The sequence below is a fragment of the Hypomesus transpacificus genome, chromosome 10 (assembly GCF_021917145.1).
Source record: "Hypomesus transpacificus isolate Combined female chromosome 10, fHypTra1, whole genome shotgun sequence".
In the NCBI taxonomy this organism is placed as follows: Eukaryota; Metazoa; Chordata; class Actinopteri; order Osmeriformes; family Osmeridae; genus Hypomesus; species Hypomesus transpacificus.
Window position 1 is genome coordinate 2,876,709 of NC_061069.1, and position 17,598 is coordinate 2,894,306.

Below are 17,598 nucleotides of genomic sequence, written 5' to 3' on the forward strand. Positions count from 1 at the left end.
CAGCTGGCCTGAAACACAAGCAAACTACATGTCTTCTGCAGACTCACAAGTTACATGTAGTGTCAAACAGATTGTAGTCCTTGTGACTGTGACACAGATTGTAGTCCCTGTGACTGTGACACATGTCTGTGGCTTGGCCTCACCTTACTGGGGTGCTAGTCATAGTGAAGCGTGGTTTCAGTTGTGCTTGAATGGGAGGATGCGGTGTTGAGTAGCCTGAAGACAAAAACTGGGTTACTATAGCTGTATGTAGTGATCAATCAGGCAAAAGGGATTCGAGTCAATTCAGATTCATTTTTACTTTCTTTTACTGTTATAATTCATAACTTGAAAATACCCAGCGACTGAGTATCTACCTTTTGACTTGCTGCAGTCCACTGCCAGTGTTTTGGCAGTGCAGGGCACCTCACTAGCATGTACCAAGTTCTCCTCGTCAAAGTCATCCCAGTCATCCCATTCATCTCCCAGGTCAAAGTTCACGTTCGGGGTGTGCAGTGACGAGAAGAAGCTGCTGTCGTTGACAGAACCAGTGCTGGAACTCTCTGCGTAACCTCTGATCTCAGTGGGTTTACTCCAAACGGGGACGCCTGAAGACAAAAAAACACACAGTTAGGCCTGGTTGATACATTTCCTATCACGTAAGTAAGCTGTTTCGATAAAAAGTAGTTGAAATGCCATGTTCACGTGACATGTATTGTAACCATTCACACGCTGCTTAATTAGCCAGGAGTGCTACATAATGCTTTGTGGTTGTGTCAGTGTGTGGGGAGCCGGCAGCCATACTTTGTGACAGGGCAGGGGTTTGGAGAGCTGGAACCTTCTCTACTCCCATGGTCTCATAGATATCTTCTAGGTAGTCACCATACTCTGCAGGAATACCAGGAGTGTTTATTTTACTCGTTGAGTGTCTATATACATTATCGGTTTATTAAGGTTTTATAACACCCCATTTCTTCAAATTTGTATTGAAATTTGAGCAGTTCAAGTCCAGTGAATAACCTGAAATGGTACAAAAGTAAGCGGTAAACTGCCAAAGGTTAAAAAAAAACTTTCGGTTTTTCAATTAGCAAAGGAAGACAGACAGACCATAATAACCCTTAAAAGTGTAGGTCTTTACTTGAGATAGAAATTGCCAAGAAAGCCAAGGTGTCTGTGAGTCCAGTTTCCTACACCATCAAAAGGCACCTGGAAACTGGAGGAAACTCTGACAGGAAGAGTTCTGGCGGACCCAAAGCCACAACAGAATCAGATGGCAAGTTTCCGAAAGTCAACAGCGTGTATGATAAGAGGCTCACAGGACAATAGCTTCAAGCACAGCTTAACACTGGCCTGCAGCCTTGCAAAATCCAAAGGTGAAACCATATCAATTGCTAAAATCCCCATTAACAATAAATGCATTAGTTGTGTGTTCGTAGTTCTGCATTGTTTACCATTGTCAAAGCTTTCCTGATATGCCAGTTCTTGAGTTGTAGCAAACCCCTCTGCCGATTCTACACTCTGAGCACTGTGGTACCTTCAAAACAAATACAGGTAAGGGAATCACTCCTTTCAACTGCAATCATTAATGTAATTTGTCAATTTCATCAAGAAACGGTTTAGTGGTTGTATGGAGTCAGAGATAGTAACTGTACATCTTCAGTTGTGTTTTGCAACAGGCAGAGATGGCTTACCTGCTGACACTAGGTAGGGTTGGCTTGGGTTTATATGAGAACTGCTGCATATTTACAGACTCACTGTCACCACACACTCTCATCTAAATATCAGAGTAAGAGGTAAGGAAGAATGTAGAACGCTTTTCCCTGTTGTAGTTAACAAGAGTAGTTCACACGAGTGATCAGAATCATAGTCAAGCGAAGAGTTCACATTTCCTTGACCTTGAGGCGTTTGACAGGCGTCTCAGCCAGCGCATCGCTCCTCTTCTTCAAGTCTCTGAGGTAGGAGGAGAAACTCGACCCAGGATTCACAGGCCTCTTCAGAACCCTGGGCACTCCCACTTTGCCTAGGAAACACAGCCCCATCCAGAGAATAGAGAACAACAGAACCATACAATAAGTCAAATATCATGTCAATGGTCTCCATGTTTCTGTCAGACCACTGGATGTAGCAAGCTGTTTGAGTGGCAGCACTCACAGCAGTCATGGCCACACAGATCCTTGTTTTTGCAGAAGTGGTTGCACTGCCTTTTGCCAGGATCTGGTTCTGAGAGGCCTATGTTAAAGAAAGACACACATCAAACACACATGAACTGCAGTAAAAAGCTTGGCTATTGTCATGGATCAAGGTCAATAATAGTTTCAAGATATATAATCCATATCTGTTGTTACATTAACGTAGGACAACAGACCTACCCTTTTCTGTCTCACATATGGATGTGGCATTCCTCCCCCGTGCAGCCGCCCCAGCCTGTGGAGCTGGGGGCTGGACTCTGGGCCCTGAGCCCTGGGCACTCTGATGGCAGGTCAGGGCTCTCTGCATCCCAGGTGGAGGGGGCTCTATAGGTTCAGCTGCAAACCTCTTTGCTCCTGAATAGAAGGCACTGAACTTCTGCTGAATGTCCAGTCCCACTATAAGACAGAGCATGGCATAGCTGAAATAGGGCAATGATGGAAACATGGTAACAGTTTTTATTCCGAGTCGGAAAAAGTATGGGTTGATGTAAAGTAAAGTAAAGACACTGTGTTGATGTCCAGATTCTATCTGCCCTACCGTATTCTGAGCTGATCAGATTCACACTGATCTCCTCTCCTTTTGAAGCTTTTGCAACCTCAATCTTCTTGGACCAACTGCCAGATTTCAACAGCATCAAGTCTCTGATGAAAGAGAAAGAGAGAGAGGGGGGGGGGGGGGTTATGTGATGTATGTGTGTGTGTTTGTGGATACATCAGGCCACGAAGGGAGACCGTGTCTTACGAGAGTTTTTGCAGGAAGACCACGTTGTTGTCACAGTCCCCGATCAGCAGGGTGACATAGTGGTGGTCGGGGGCTGTCCTCTTAGACAGCAGATCCTCACGGTTCTTCAGGTTGACCGTCACCACGATCTCTGCAGTGGCAACGCTGTATCTCGGGAGCTGGGACAGAAAATCATCTAGGAATCTTCTGTCAAATCAAACTAAAACCGAATCAATGGTATTGAGATTTTCTTTTAATTGTAAATGTCGTGCAAGGAAGTCATGTGACGGAATTTTCACCATGCGTAATACCTGCTCCAAACTAGCTTCATACTTGGGGAGACCGATGATGGACTCTCTGATTTGGTTGCCAAATGGAGGATGTCTGTTGACAATCTGGCAATACCAATGTGCTTTATCAGTGCTGTGAAACTGCTGGAAATAGATCAGTTGAGTCATCCATACTGTAACATATCAGTGGTGAGATCTCACCAGCTCCAGTTCTCTGGCGTTGGTTTGTTCGATCTTGTTGAAGGTGGTGAGGCCAGCATTCACCAGGGCAGTCGAGAGGGTCAATCCTGGAACAAAGATGAAAGTGTACTATTACACAAACTCAAGATTTGAAAATTAATCTTTTAGGACAATTAAACAACATTCAGAAAACAACATGAGGATTAACACATTTGATATAAGCATTTACTGCGGATGTTAACACTGAACCTATTTTGTCCAGTTGCTTTGCAACATAGGGTGAGTTCTCCCACAGCTTAGCCCTGAAACACTTGGCCAGGATCAGGGCACTGAGAAGAGCAGAGAAGCCGGTCCTGGAGCGCTGGTTTAGGAACTCTGCCAAACCTAGTGATGGTCAAAACAACAGGAACCATTCATGACAACAAAAACTTAATTTGACCTTGTTCTACTTATTGTTAAGTCTCACTGCTATATTTTCATTACACTCGAACACAAGTAAATCCATACATTTGCTGATTCTGACTCCATTTCTGAAGATTTTCGCTGTATCCTGGGTGAGCCCAAACTCCTGGATAGGGATGGAGCTCAGCTGAGCCTGAATCAAGCTGAAGACGAGAGAGTGACACACAACTGTCAACTAGAACTGGAACTCCCTGCTTGCTTGAATAAGGCACTACAATCATCCCTGCTTGACATACCAATTCACTTTCATTTCGTTGTTTTTGATTTTTCCTTCCATGGAATACCTGTTGAATAAACCATCCAATTTTAGTTGTGGAACCCCCCCAAAAAACCTTATTCCTGTTGCTCTTGTATAGTACCTACTTCTGACCTGAGCTGTTCACTCATTCTAGAACATGTTCTACTCTGACCTGATGGTGATCCTGTTCTTGTCCTTGTTTAGAGTGTTCAGAGTTCTCTTCTCATTAACTCTCAGCTGCACATCAGAGAACTCTTTGCCCTTTGCCAGCAGTTCAATCTGGGTGAAACACCAACTTTGATTTGAGTATTCCTGAATGATCATCTCAATTCTCTATGAATCTTCATAAAGTTGACATATTCATGCCACTAAGGCCAGTGACCTGCCTAACAACAAAAGCAAAGTCATCTAAAGCAGTATGATAAGATGGATATTCTGGATAAGGCAGGCCGGAAGGAGTCACGACAAAGGAAAGGAGTTGACTTTTGGTTTATTAGTCGGGCAGCCCGGATCAAACAATCAGTTCAAGACAAACTGATGGCAAGAGTGAGAACTCTGTCTCTCAGCCATGCTTAAATACATGAGTTGGACAGTGCAGATATAGAATGCACAGAATTACTTCCTTAACGGGTCAGTGGTCAGTGCACACTACACTAGATACACTAGAACTAGAACGTTCAGCAGGTGAACTGGTCGTCCCAGTTTGTACGTGTTTTGCCTCACAGTCTCCTACCTGTCTGGACTTTGTGCTATATTCTGCTCAAAGAGAGGCCTCGCTGCAGGACCTCTTGACCTTACAGAGACTCAGGCTGCACATGTACACCGAAAATCTGCCTTACACAATTCTTACCATCTCAGGTAAGGTCTCTGTTCCAGACACTTTGCTGAACTCCTTCATGGTGTCGAAGGCTACACAGTATCTCGCCATCAGCCGGCCTCCCTCTGAGGAGGACGAGACACATAAGATTCCAAGGTCGCCGACGCATCTAGTGTTGACTGAAATATACAAAGAAACTTGAAATGATGGATAATTCAACAAGAATGGCTCACCTGTAGCTTTGATGTTGACATCTTCATCCATGGAGACCAGGTCTACGGACGCCAGCGAGTTGAGGTTCTTCAAACAGAGCTCTGAGGACGAGTGAAGAGAGTCACTCACTTAGTTATTGAGGACTTTTTACAAGAAGTCTGCAGACTTCCAGGAAAACATTGACAGCCTACCTTGTAATTTGGCTTCAATTCCACGTCTGTCCAGATCACTGGAAAACCCTGCAAAAGGAATCACGAGAAGCTGTTTTCTTTTTCTCTCCGTGAGGCACTGTTCAACATGAACTTTGTCTTTTTACCAAGAAGAAGAAACCAGAGATTTGAGAAGAGAGGCTGTGTCCTGGTCGCACCCCTTACCGTAGTGTTTGGGGTTCTTCAGGGCTCGGATGTAGAGGAAGGTGGAGCGGATCCAGTCCAGGGCCATATGGACGTCAGAGATGGTGTGGAGGACGATCTCAGCATTCAGGTGCTCCACCAGGTGACCATGCAAGCTAGGTAGGACAACAACATTTGGGAGTATTGAAGAGAAGAAAAAAAAATATATATAGATATATTATAATAATAATAATATGTGTGGTCTAAGAGCGAGACCGTGCAAGTTAGTCCATACCTGCTCTCTATGATCTCTGCCCCATTCATGAACTGCATGTACTTGTCTTTGGTTTGGGACTTGGTCATGATCACTGCAGTCGCCGAGGAATCAAACTACAAACAGAAAGTATTTCAAAACAAAAGAGCTGCTGGTGCTGATCCCCTGTGTAGACTGGCTGCCATGTCACCTTCTTCTGCGTACCTGCGGCCGGCCGGCTCGACCAATCATCTGCAGCATGTCGGCCTCGCTGTACTCCTCGCAGGAGCCCCCGATGTAATGCATGGTAGACTTGATCACCACCAAGTGGGCGGGCAGGTTCACGCCCATAGCAAGTGTGCTGGTGGTGACTGAAACACAACAATCGGTTCCCACCATTTTTGCCATTTAGGGATATCTCCCCATCACAAACCTTCCCAAAGAATACACACATCTGGTCATAGATGTTATTTCGTATTTTCCCATTCAATTATATTCCATACTAAAGACTGGATAACTGTTAACACAGACTGTGTGGGTCTGTTTGTATCTTGATGCGTGTATCTAAATGAGAACAGCTATGACGTGGTGTAGCAGGTGTCAGAGGGTGTACTGCTCACACAGTACAGGCAGGTCTCCCATGGTGAAGGCCTCTTCAATGCACTTCCTGTCTGACATATCAACTCCGGCATGGTGGTAACCAACGCCCACCAGCAGCAGATCTGGACAGGTTCAACACAGATGGTTATTAAAAGCTTTCTCGCCTGTGAGGATCCTCCTTGGACATTCACAACATGAATCTCTACCCACCTCTGAGTTTAGAATCTTGGATGGAGTTTGCATACTTTGTCAACCTGAAACAAGATTACCAGCAGCTCTGGTTCAGTGTGACTGACAAGAAGTATGAAGTCATGTTTGTCTGGCTGGTTCCTGTATGGTGCATATGTTTCATGTATGCCTGGTTCCTGTATGGTTCATATGGTTCATGTATGCCTGGTTCCTGTATGGTTCATGTATGCCTGGTTCCTGTATGGTTCACATGGTTCATGTATGCCTGGTTCCTGTATGGTTCATATGGTTCATGTATGCCTGGTTTCTGTATGGTTCATATGGTTCATGTATGCCTGGTTTCTGTATGGTTCATATGGTTCATGTATGCCTGGTTTCTGTATGGTTCATATGGTTCATGTATGCCTGGTTTCTGTATGGTTCATATGGTTCATGTATGCCTGGTTTCTGTATGGTTCATATGGTTCATGTATGCCTGGTTTCTGTATGGTTCATGTGGTTCATGTATGCCTGGTTCCTGGTTTTGCCAGATAAACAACACCAGGTACCGAATAACAAGAAAAGCTTCACACCTCTGCTTATGCTCGATGCTCATGATGAATCTGGCATCCTTGGCCAGGACAGTGGCTGACTGCTGAACTCCCTTTCTGGTGGAGCAAAACTGTAGGAATACAAGGAAGCAACGTCAACCACAGTCGCACTTACTGAACTGAATACCTCGCCGTAGTGGAGTAAGAAACCAGGGAGAGAGGGGTTCCCACCACAAGAGAAGGCTTATGGTCTGAGTAGGTCTGAATGATGTTGGCCATCTTGTAGTTGAGCGACAGGTCAAACTTGAACTCTGTCTGGTTGCTGCTGCAGGGAAAGCCCAGCACCACCTTCCTCAGTTTGACTGGCCGGTGGCTCTCGTCCATCTCCAGGCACGTAGCAGGGCCTCCAGAGTCACAGAGCCAGTCAGCTATCTGCACACGCACAATCACACAAGTCCAACCAAGGAAGAAAAATCCATCCAACATTCCAGCGTGACTGGTGCACTTTACAACCCTTCGCGTGGTCGTCTCCTGGCCGTTTACTCACGTCCGCGATGTTGGGAATGGTGGCAGAGACGGCCACGAACCTCATCGAGAGGTCTGCCTGGGGGTTCTCAGAGATCCGGTAGGCGTGGACTGTTTTCATCCTACTCACCACCACCTCCAGTGTGGCTCCACGAGTCTTGTCCTTCACCACATGGACCTGAGAGCAGAATGTAGCAAATAAGGATGAATGAAAGATACATCTCTAAAACAATCACATATGAAACTGTCAGTAACACTTTTCCACTTTTCGATCCGAGTGCTTGTGATAAGGCCTTAAGTTATTAAGTCTTGTCAATAAGCATCTTAAAAAAGGCCTTTTTACCGATTAACTAATACGTATCTTATCTTACCCTTCAGTGTTACACTAACCCTCCGTAGCCCTAACCCTAACAAGTGTTAACACGTCAATACTGTGCAGTTCCATTTCTGAGAGACCATTACACAGGCACAGTGGGATGCTGACCTCATCAATCAGAAAGAGCCGGACCAACTGTAACAGGCAGTTATCCCTCCACTTCCTGGTCATGCTGTCCCATTTTTCCTTGGAAAAATAGCGTCAAATACTTTACATCAATGGCATGGTAAATGACATGCTAACACGGCGCTCGACTATATCACCAGAGTGTTTCCCTCACGGGCGTAGTCATAATAATGTGGGCATCCTGAATCTCAAAGAAGTCATCGATTTCTGTGTCTCCTGTCAACTCCTTGCAGCTCAGCCCCAGAGGTCCAAACTTCTGTTTCCAGTCTTCATACCGCTGGCTGCACAAAGCTTTGATGGGGGCCACTGAGAAGGATGTAAGACTGCATTATCCATTACCATCACCAAATGACCATTTGTCATTGATTTTCCTTGGAGACAGAGTGCTTACTGTATACAGCTTTGACATTTTTCCAGGGCTCTGAGGTCTCCATCAGTAATCGGGTGATGGCTAGCTCAAACAGCACTGTTTTACCAGAGCCAGTTGGGGCACAAGCCACAAAGTTCTTACTTGTGTAAAGGACCTGTAAACAGTTAGATGTGTGTATTATCATGTATGTATTCTGATAGGCGGAACCAGCAATGCCCATCATTCATTATTTATGCTTACATCATCCAGGGCTTTAGACTGGACATAGTTGAAAAAAGGGAACTCCTTGAAAACAGATCTGAACTTTGCAGCTGTGGTTGTGCTGAGGAAACATTCCAAATACATTAGCTTTTTATGCATCATACATGTTTAAAACCTTTATGCTCTCATTCTTTGAAATAAAGGATACGGATTTCAGACACTGGACGGAGCACTCCAGCCCCAGAACTACCTAACAACAGAGGATAAATTGCAAAAACAACGTTTTTAATCCATAGGCCTTGACAGGTCAACCCATCAAGGCTTTAACAACCCCATCTAGTGGTCATCTGCCATCATTGCAGTGGCATTTAAAGTATTATTTTCATCAATGCAGCATGCATATCATTTAGACATTAAATAATTTTCATTTGATCACATTTCTATCAAATTATCCACCCCCCCTTCATTATTTGTCATCATAATGCACAGCGAATTGATGGAAACACTGAAAAAATTAATGCCGTCTTTTTAAGGGAGCATCCATGTTTTTGTTTTTTTCTGAATTTCCCCTCTTTACACCTTAATCTATTTGGCATCCTTTTAAAAATGCAGACAAGCAATCAGTCTGTCTGAACTGCACCTTGAATGTGGAGGGGCTGGGGTGTCATGGGTAGAACATGAGCCTTCTTTGTCCCCTTTTCCTGCATCGGCTGCAGGGGACCACCCGCTGCAGGCGGGCCCAGACCTGGGAGGGGCCTAGGGACAGCAGCTGACTGGCTCACCGGCTGAAGCTCTGTCGCCATGGAAACCTGGTGGCGAAGGAAAGTTTGTGCTCTGGGTCTTGGCTGGCTTCTGTGGTCGCTGCTCACGTCTGTTTCTTCGCTGTTCGATACCTGCCCTCTTGGGGGTTTGAACAAACTGGAATCATACAGGGAGAGATAGAACATTTTGATAATTGATTCTATAATCAAATATTGATTATATTTTTCTGTTTAGAAAAATATGTACTTTATTAACTTTCTTTATAAGCAGGCTACAGTCAAGACACTCATAATTGGTCCACTTACCTTCTCCTTAGAGGGGGGAAACTTCTCATCTCCAGCACATGACAGGAATCCTGTGGGGTTTCACTGCTACCTCTGTAACTCTTAGCTTCGACCTCCCAGGGGCTATACCTGTCTTCCTCCCCAGGCTGTTTACCATCATCAATGTTTGGAAAGTGTGTATTTCTGATGGTGAATTTGTCACTGCCTTCTACTCTTTTCAGTGGTGGGAGAAATGTCTTAGACTTCTGAGAGAAACCTGTGTTAGAGGTGAAAGGACAGTGTGTGTGTTTATGAAACAGAATCTAATTGATCCTTTTGCTGGGACAGATTGTGCTGGGACACACCTTATGCTGCTTGAACTTACTGTATGGTAAACTCTCGGCCTCTCTCTGAATGTCCTGAGTAGATGGAATCTGGGAGTTGGAGGGAGGGGGTTCCAACTGCCAATGCCTTACCTCTTGACAAAGTGGCTTTCTAAAGACAATTGGAAAGTGACAGGTTGAATAGATATTATATCTCTATTATATGTCAATAAGTTCATACCAGTATATTAGTTCCTGAATGCCGAGTCAAAATCCTGTGGGGACTAAAGTGGGAAGCTGTCCCAACCCCGGAGACCACTATTCCTCCGAGAGCAGCCAAGTCTCAGATATGTTCCTAGTTTTATACTCACACTTTGTGCACAACTGGCCCTTCAAAGAACATGCTGTCTAGGGACAGGCTGCAGTCTTCAGGGTCCAACATCTCCTTAGGTCAAATATGTTATAGTCATGTGATCCATATGAGGAGAGAGGGAGGAATCTAAATATCCATGTGAATTGTTGCCTTGATATATTTGGATAGTCAAACTATTGTTGGTACGCCTGGTTGGATTTCATTTGTTCATGAAGCCATGCACTCTATTCTGTTCATATAACTAACTAATTAACAGTACTGCTTAAAGTGATAGTCGTGCCACACGTAATGACTAAATGTAATCGGTGAGTCATTATGCAGTTCTAGTACAAAATGTGTTAGTACAGACGGCTGTGCTAGCTACACTAGCTTGCTAGCACTCATTGTCCAGAATCAATTAAATTCAGTCCTTTAGCACAATTATACGCCCTATTGATGGCCTTCTATCTAGCAGGTATTGTACTTACTTCTGTACCTGGATTAGCGTTTCTAAATGTCCTCCAAAAAGTAACTGGTTAGCTAGATAAATCAGACACGGACAGGCAAACTGGTATTTTAATTATAGAGGGAGTGGGCACGAGACTACTGATCTTTGCCCGCGCATCTGTCTTATATGGCCACATGTAGTAGCATGTTATACACGTATTTTGCTGATGGAAGTTCATGTATTAAACTATAATAATTTGAAAACCACAAGGCTTGTTGGTACTTACCGATCTTTATAAAGTATTTGACCTCTTTATCTACCTAGGCCGAGGTAGGCCTTACCTTTTTTACATTGTAGTGATGCTGTGAGGTGGGCTGGTCGAAGGTCCAGTAGGCCTACAGTAGGCCACTTACTAAACCAGAGACAAAATAACAAGACAAGGGAACATAAGGTGTAAATTATCAGTGGATGTATGATATTCATTTTATAATCTATGGAAAAAATAAAAGTTTGATTTTATTTAATTCTTTAATTCAACTGTAACATTCATCTGCCATGATTCGCTCCCGGTATGACACTTGTAAAATATTTTGGCGTGGAACTTTCAACCACAGAACTCATTTGTATTTTATTGATTGATTTGATAGAAAATATAAGGTTGTAGGCTACTTGAGGTACCCAATGGAAAGTAATAATTAAAGTAGCATATTCATTATACATTGTTTTGACTGGTCCTCTTATATGCACCCAAAAAATAAATAATGAAATCTGGATTAGGCTATATATAATTCAACGTTACAATTTAACAATTCTTTGTCACTGGCACTGCTCTTGCAATGATGTGTTTGTGGACAATGGTGGTTTACCAGAGTGAAAACGGAAAATTACCATACCATTATTGGGCGCGCCATTTTAATCCACCATTATTATGAGTTTTATCAACAATAGTGATTTATGATCAACCCAAATCTAATACCTTCTAACTAAATAGATTGTAATTAACTCGGGATATTTCATACCACCTAGTTGGATAAAACTATATTTTTCTTTGGGGGGCAAAGTTTTACTAGGGCATCAATAAATACGACATCAGTTGCTGTTCATGTAATAAAGGACAACATTATACTAAACAGTTTGGAGACTGTGAACTTTTATTGTAAGGGAGGTTTGTAAATCTAAACGTTTAATTGGAATTTGGCAGTATTGTTGTTCGTGTACCCTCTCTTATCAATGGTTTAGTCCGCACAGTCCACTGAGGAAAATGGCGACTGTGCAATGGATGGAAGACGAAAGTGAGAAATAATTCAATGCAGCGGTTAAAGTGCACATTGACTGTATTTACATCGTACCGAGGTGATGTTGACTATATTCTTCTACAATGTAGTCATGCGTATTATTGCCAAGGCATAGCTGATGTTTTTATGGTATTGGTTTTAGTATTGAACATAAAAAGACTCTCGTTAGCTAGCCATCTACTGCAAGCATCTAACAACACATCATCATGATTACCGAGAAAAAGCTAGCCTGCTTCGCCTTCAGCTAGCTGGAGCACCTTTGCCTACTTGGGCTAAAAAAAAACCTTTACTAGCTTGCCATTCTTTTGAACGCAGAGGTTGGGATTCCATTTATTGTACCAAGTGGGTCAGTATAACTAGACACAGTTCTGAAAGTTTCTACCTTGCCAGAATGTATTGCCGAGCTGCTCATCAATAGCTATTAATAGTAATTATTGGCCAATTTTACGATTGCAAATGCGTTATTTTGATGAGGGCTGCCATCAATGTCATTTATTAGCTTGCTTACGTGATTGACAGTCTCTGCGTGACATATAGATAAAGGATATCATAAGCTACTATCACAATCGGTGTCTAGCTACAATAGTATTACCATACAGACTTATTTGTATGCCTGAAATGATGTCCCATTGGTGTGTAGAAAAGATTGTTTGACAATCATGACACTTGTGTCATTGATTCCCCTGTTGATCTGATGACTAGTTATCAAACCAACTTGAAATGTAATTAGCATCTTGGTAGATGTCAGGATGGTGGATGACTACCACCTGTCATAATAATGCTATTCCTCAAATATATTCAGATGTCATTTAAATACTAGGTGGTCTAATAGTAGCTTTGGCATTGTACAGGCTGTGGCTATTATTGGTTAATCAGGAGTTAGGTTGATGTAAGGTAGCCTTACCATGAATAGTAGCCTCTTTTTTTTAAGTATTGTCTTGGGTTTGTATGAGACTCTATTTTCCTCAAATTGCCTACACCTCTTAGTTGTTTGATCTCACAATTTTTCAGAGATTTTTCATAATTGTGGAAACAAGACCATGCTATGTAATTTTGTATTTTCTCACAATATCTATTTGTAGTTCATTTATTCTTCTCCAGCACTATGAATAAGCATCCTAATAGTAGTCTATAACAGCATTCTCATGGTTCCATCTGTTCTTTTCTAGAGCCCATTCAGAGTCATGTCTGATCTTACTGGTATGGATGAGGAAGACAAAGATGCAGATCCTGTTATGAATACCTTGGATCTCCTTCAAGAACCATTAAGAAGCCAGATGTCCTTGTTTAAGAGCAATGCCTGTAGATTGTCAATGGAGCAAAATCCCATCGCTTACATTAACACTTTTGACAGGCACCAGTCTTCAGTGACACAGAATAGCAGTGTTCTTGATGTTCTCTCAAACACAGATATGTTGTCTGGAGGACCTATGGTAAATGGACCTTCTTCACACCAAGCTTTGGAGTCAGTGGATCTCCAAAGCTTGTCAACCGAAAAGGAGGAGGAAAAGAGTATCACTCAGTTGAAAACTGTGCAGAACATTGACACAACAGGAATATGGGGTTTTGATGTGGAATCATCAGAGAGCTCATTAGACAATTATGATAGTGCCAATGACCTTAGCTGGGACCCTCAGCGAGAATTCATGCAGTTCCTGTGGGAAAACCATGATGATTCCCCTGCGGAGGATGAGCCAGAACTAGTCACTCCCCCTGCCAGCCAAAGAAGGAGGAAACGCAAAATGGACATGGTGGTGATGGTAGATCCTTCAGAGGATCTTTACCCTAATTTGAGCTTGAAGTCAACAGAGGTCATATCAGATGAGGATAGTCCAGCAGAACCAGTACCCATCAACACATTACGAAAATTAAGGAAATGTTCAAAACCACAATCACCCACAGGGAAGAAAGCACAGCATCCCAATGGAACTGCTGAGTCTGTCCAACTTAAGTACAGTGTCCCAGTCAGAAATCTCCATGAAAAAAGCAGGATTGTGTCGCCGAAGAGGAATCCATCGACAGACTCATGTTCAGAGGAGGAGCCACTGTTTTTCCCATGTACAAAATGCACCATTCATTTCAAAGAGAAAAGTCACTTACAGCGGCATATGAGATGTCACCCAGATCCACCCAGTCAGATCAGCATGCCAAAGCCTTTTATTTGCAAAGAGTGTGGACAGTCATTTCGCAATAGCAACACACTTTTGCGGCATATGACCATACACGAGGAGAGAAGAGAGAGGCTAATAGAGGAGATTAAGGGGATGAATGACTTGAAGGATGAAGGTAAAAACGCTAGGTTACAGTGCCCTCAGTGCAACTTTGGGACCAATTGTGCAAATACCTTTGTACAGCATGCAAAGACTCATGAGAAAGACAAGTGGTACTACGACTGTGAGAAGTGTAACTTCTTGGCTGCATCTATGTTTGAACTCGAGAGACATATGAGCAAAGAGCACAGCGTTTGCAAAGATCAGGAGGAGACAGAGAAGCACAGTATATTCATGCCATGCAATGACGAAACACCTATTTCTTTCTCCTGTACCATTTGTTCCTACAGCACCACAAGTAAGAACGTCTTCAAAAATCACATAGGGCTTCGTCATCATCAGTCATATGCAGAATATGAAGCTTTGCAGAATACCGAAACAATTGCAGAATCAACTTCTAAGCAGCATTCAGTAAGTTGTAAAGCCCCTTTAGTAGATTCAAGCTCTTCGGCATTAACATCTAAATTCTGTAGAGAAAACAAGACTTGTGTAAAGAAAAATAATTCACCCTGTGAACCTAATGATATATCAGATTTATTCAAAAAGGACAACATTGTAAATAGAGTACGAAAAGACGTAAAATCTCAGATAACCGAGTCAAAACTTGACAAATCAATAAATATTCTCTTGTCTCGTCAAAAAAGACGCAATGAAACTCTGCAGGAGGAAAAACCTGATGTCACCACCAAACTTTCTGTGTTCCAAGATGTTAATGGTGAAATCAATGATGGTGATTTCAAAGGGGTATTGGCAGTACCTTCGGAAAATTCCAATTGTTCTTCAAATGGACACAAACGTTTTTCATTTTCCAAGCTGGACAAAAGGGTATCAAATTCTGGTTATGATGCCAATAAACACAACAGTAAGGATGTTTCTAGACAGGTCTTTGAACAGAAGGTTGGAAAGAAGTACCCTTCCAAAAGAAAAATGTCCACCCCTTATCGCAATGCTGTTGACCAAGAGTCCTGCTTTATCATATCCAGATATATGCCAAGTCCAAAGAGGCAGAACATGGTGGAAGACATGGAGGACAGCGATGAAAAGGAAGCTTTGCCGTTAAGTGACTCCAAATTATATACCAGTTCCCAACTTCTTCACAAAACTGAAATCAAGCAAGAGACCTCAGACATTGGTAGTACTTTCAGTAGAAGAATGTCAGTAAGGGGGACATCTGAGGGCTCATTGGAAAAGGTTTTGATCTCGAAAACTGGGACCAATTGTCAACAAAAGCCCGCTGTCAAAGAAGAACGCATAGAAACACAAGTGTTCGAACAGACCTTTGATTCCAGCTCAGTGCCATATAATAACTTCACTGATGCTGATTTGTCTACCTTAGACATGGAGCGAAAGACCTGCCCTTACTGTCCTGCAGTTTTTGAGTCAGGTGTGGGATTATCCAATCATGTAAGAGGACATCTGCACAGGGTTGGACTGAGTTACAATGCACGTCATGTGGTACCACCAGAACAAGTGGCTTCTCAAGACAAGAGGCCTCGAATTCGGCGCAGGATGGCAGCAATCAGGAGATTAAAAAAGGGTACAGCAATTTTACCATCTGTGTTTCTTCAGGTTAAACTTACATTTTTCAGCTTTTTCAAGTAAAAATAATATTCTGTTATTCTTTGTTTTAGCATTTAGGTTGGAATCTTCTGGGTCTGTAAGCTCTCATTCCTGTCCATTATGTGGAGACTCTTTTGACAACAAGACTGGACAGTCTAACCACATACGAGGCCATCTGAAACGCCTTGGTAAATCCATCTCAACCAAGAACAAGTCCCCCCTATGTTTGCTTCGGGAACTTATGCGCGACAAGAAAGAGTTCCAGAGGGCACTCCAGATTGTAGGCAGGAAGCGTAAGCCTTCACAAGGCCTCAAGGCCATTGCAAAGCAGGCTGGTGTTGACTGTCTGACATCTCCATCTGTTGGAATTTCAAAACGTAATCCCATTCAGAACCTCTACAATGATGCCAAATCGGTGCTGCCCACATTTTCATTATTGCCAGAAGCATCTTTAAAGAAGCAGGTAGAGACTAAGTTGGAAGTTAAAGGTTCTCTCTCGAGTGCCTTGATAGGAATTTTGAAGAAGAGGAAGTGTCAAGACGACAAGTTGAGGACTTCTCAAACATCAAGAAATGCTTTTGTAGGTCCTTCCACAAGCGCACACAGTACAGGATCACGAGCCACCACAACACTGCCAAACTCAACATCTGGTAAGACATATTATTGGACAGTGCAACCATGACTGGCTTCTGCTAAATGTGTACATCTGTATGTCTACATGATTAACCACTGATGAGATTTGGTCTTTTAATTGACAGAGAAAGGAGAATTTAACAGAAAGGTGTGTGTCCATTGCAACGCAACCTTTCACAGTGGAGTTAGCTTGTCCAATCACTTGCGGGCATATGCAAAAAGGAAAAGGACTGCATTACTTGAAGGAACAAGTAAGTGTCTTTTCATCAGTATTGGAAGGAAACCCTAGTTAATGGATTTCTCTGCAATGCCATGGAGCTGCAATATAAAATTATTACTCTCTTAATTATTGATCTCTGTGATTTAAGCATTTGACTGTAAACAAAGGAGGCAAAGGTCTAGGCCAGGTTCCAAGAAGAAGATATCTCCTGTGCCACACACACCTGAGGAGATGTATAGACTCACATGCAGGTATTGCTGGTCTCTTTTTATATAAGCTGGATTACAGTTTCTGCAAACTGTTGAGTGCTGGGAAGTGCTTGTGAAAAAGATGCCACTGTTTAATAAACATTGTACTGATTCGCTTGAAGAGTGACCTGAGACTGGTTCCTTGTCCCACAAAACATCAGTACTGCATCATGCCATCACATTCTTTTTGTGGATAATGTACAATACTTATCAAAATATACATTAAAGAAGAAAAAGCTAAATGTTGCGATGTCCATATAGTGTACATTGCCATGTCTCAACCTATTGTAACTTGTCATGATTATTTTGTGGGCAAATTATGACATCCATTAAATTATTTTTTTGAACATACTACATTGTAGACAAAATGTTCACATTTCTTCTTTCATACAGGTTCTGTGACCTAGTCTTCCAGGGTCCCTTGTCGGTCCAGGAGGACTGGATAAAGCATCTCCAGAGGCACATCATGAACACTAGTGTTCCACACACTGGTGCTAGCATGGTGGAGGTCACCTCCTTGCCCAAGGACCCCCCCTCTCCCACCACTGACCAACAGAACCTCCCACTGACCACCCACACTGCCTCCTAAGCCATTGGGACCTTTTACTTACTCACTAAATTGTATGTGCGTGT

General features: G+C 42.8%; 2 protein-coding genes across 3 annotated transcripts; one reads left to right on the plus strand and one right to left on the minus strand.

Moving 5' to 3' along the window:
• Positions 1–116: 116 nt before the first annotated feature.
• hfm1 (helicase for meiosis 1) lies at positions 117–10,381 on the minus strand. Its single transcript, XM_047026910.1, has 36 exons — positions 10,311–10,381; positions 10,002–10,111; positions 9,659–9,893; positions 9,232–9,509; positions 8,800–8,841; positions 8,631–8,701; positions 8,412–8,544; positions 8,175–8,326; positions 8,003–8,080; positions 7,541–7,696; positions 7,225–7,425; positions 7,036–7,124; positions 6,485–6,528; positions 6,295–6,396; positions 5,900–6,045; positions 5,717–5,811; positions 5,464–5,597; positions 5,281–5,328; positions 5,110–5,190; positions 4,910–5,001; positions 4,232–4,338; positions 4,058–4,105; positions 3,867–3,964; positions 3,609–3,743; positions 3,381–3,466; positions 3,201–3,284; positions 2,911–3,068; positions 2,707–2,810; positions 2,349–2,564; positions 2,131–2,208; positions 1,875–1,999; positions 1,671–1,753; positions 1,431–1,513; positions 784–867; positions 357–587; positions 117–216 (listed from the first exon to the last, which is right to left on the minus strand). The coding sequence occupies exons 1-36, from the start codon at positions 10,379–10,381 to the stop codon at positions 140–142; spliced, it is 4,155 nt and encodes a 1,384-aa protein (XP_046882866.1). The 3' UTR covers positions 117–139.
• Positions 10,382–11,985: 1,604 nt separating this feature from the next.
• Positions 11,986–17,560, plus strand: znf644a (zinc finger protein 644a). Of its 2 annotated transcripts, none has more exons than XM_047026941.1 (6): positions 11,986–12,092; positions 13,204–15,841; positions 15,936–16,514; positions 16,623–16,748; positions 16,866–16,968; positions 17,359–17,560. In XM_047026941.1, exons 2-6 carry the CDS (start codon positions 13,219–13,221, stop codon positions 17,552–17,554), a joined length of 3,627 nt encoding a protein of 1,208 aa, XP_046882897.1. In that variant the 5' UTR covers positions 11,986–12,092; positions 13,204–13,218; the 3' UTR covers positions 17,555–17,560. The 2 variants fall into 2 exon arrangements, with proteins under 2 accessions (XP_046882897.1, XP_046882898.1); XM_047026942.1 differs by having other exon boundaries at positions 11,997–12,031.
• Positions 17,561–17,598: the final 38 nt, after the last annotated feature.

Coding starts and splice junctions, on each gene's coding strand:
- hfm1 (XM_047026910.1), bottom strand. CDS start 10,381: ATGTTGGACCCTGAAGACTGCAGCCTGTCCCTAGACAGCATGTTCTTT. Junction 9,510..9,658: donor TTCCCCCCTCTAAGGAGAAG/GTAAGTGGACCA, acceptor GTATGATTCCAG/TTTGTTCAAACCCCCAAGAG. Junction 1,754..1,874: donor CGCCTGTCAAACGCCTCAAG/GTCAAGGAAATG, acceptor TCTGATATTTAG/ATGAGAGTGTGTGGTGACAG.
- znf644a (XM_047026941.1), top strand. CDS start 13,219: ATGTCTGATCTTACTGGTATGGATGAGGAAGACAAAGATGCAGATCCT. Junction 15,842..15,935: donor AATCAGGAGATTAAAAAAGG/GTACAGCAATTT, acceptor TCTTTGTTTTAG/CATTTAGGTTGGAATCTTCT. Junction 16,515..16,622: donor ACTGCCAAACTCAACATCTG/GTAAGACATATT, acceptor TTTAATTGACAG/AGAAAGGAGAATTTAACAGA.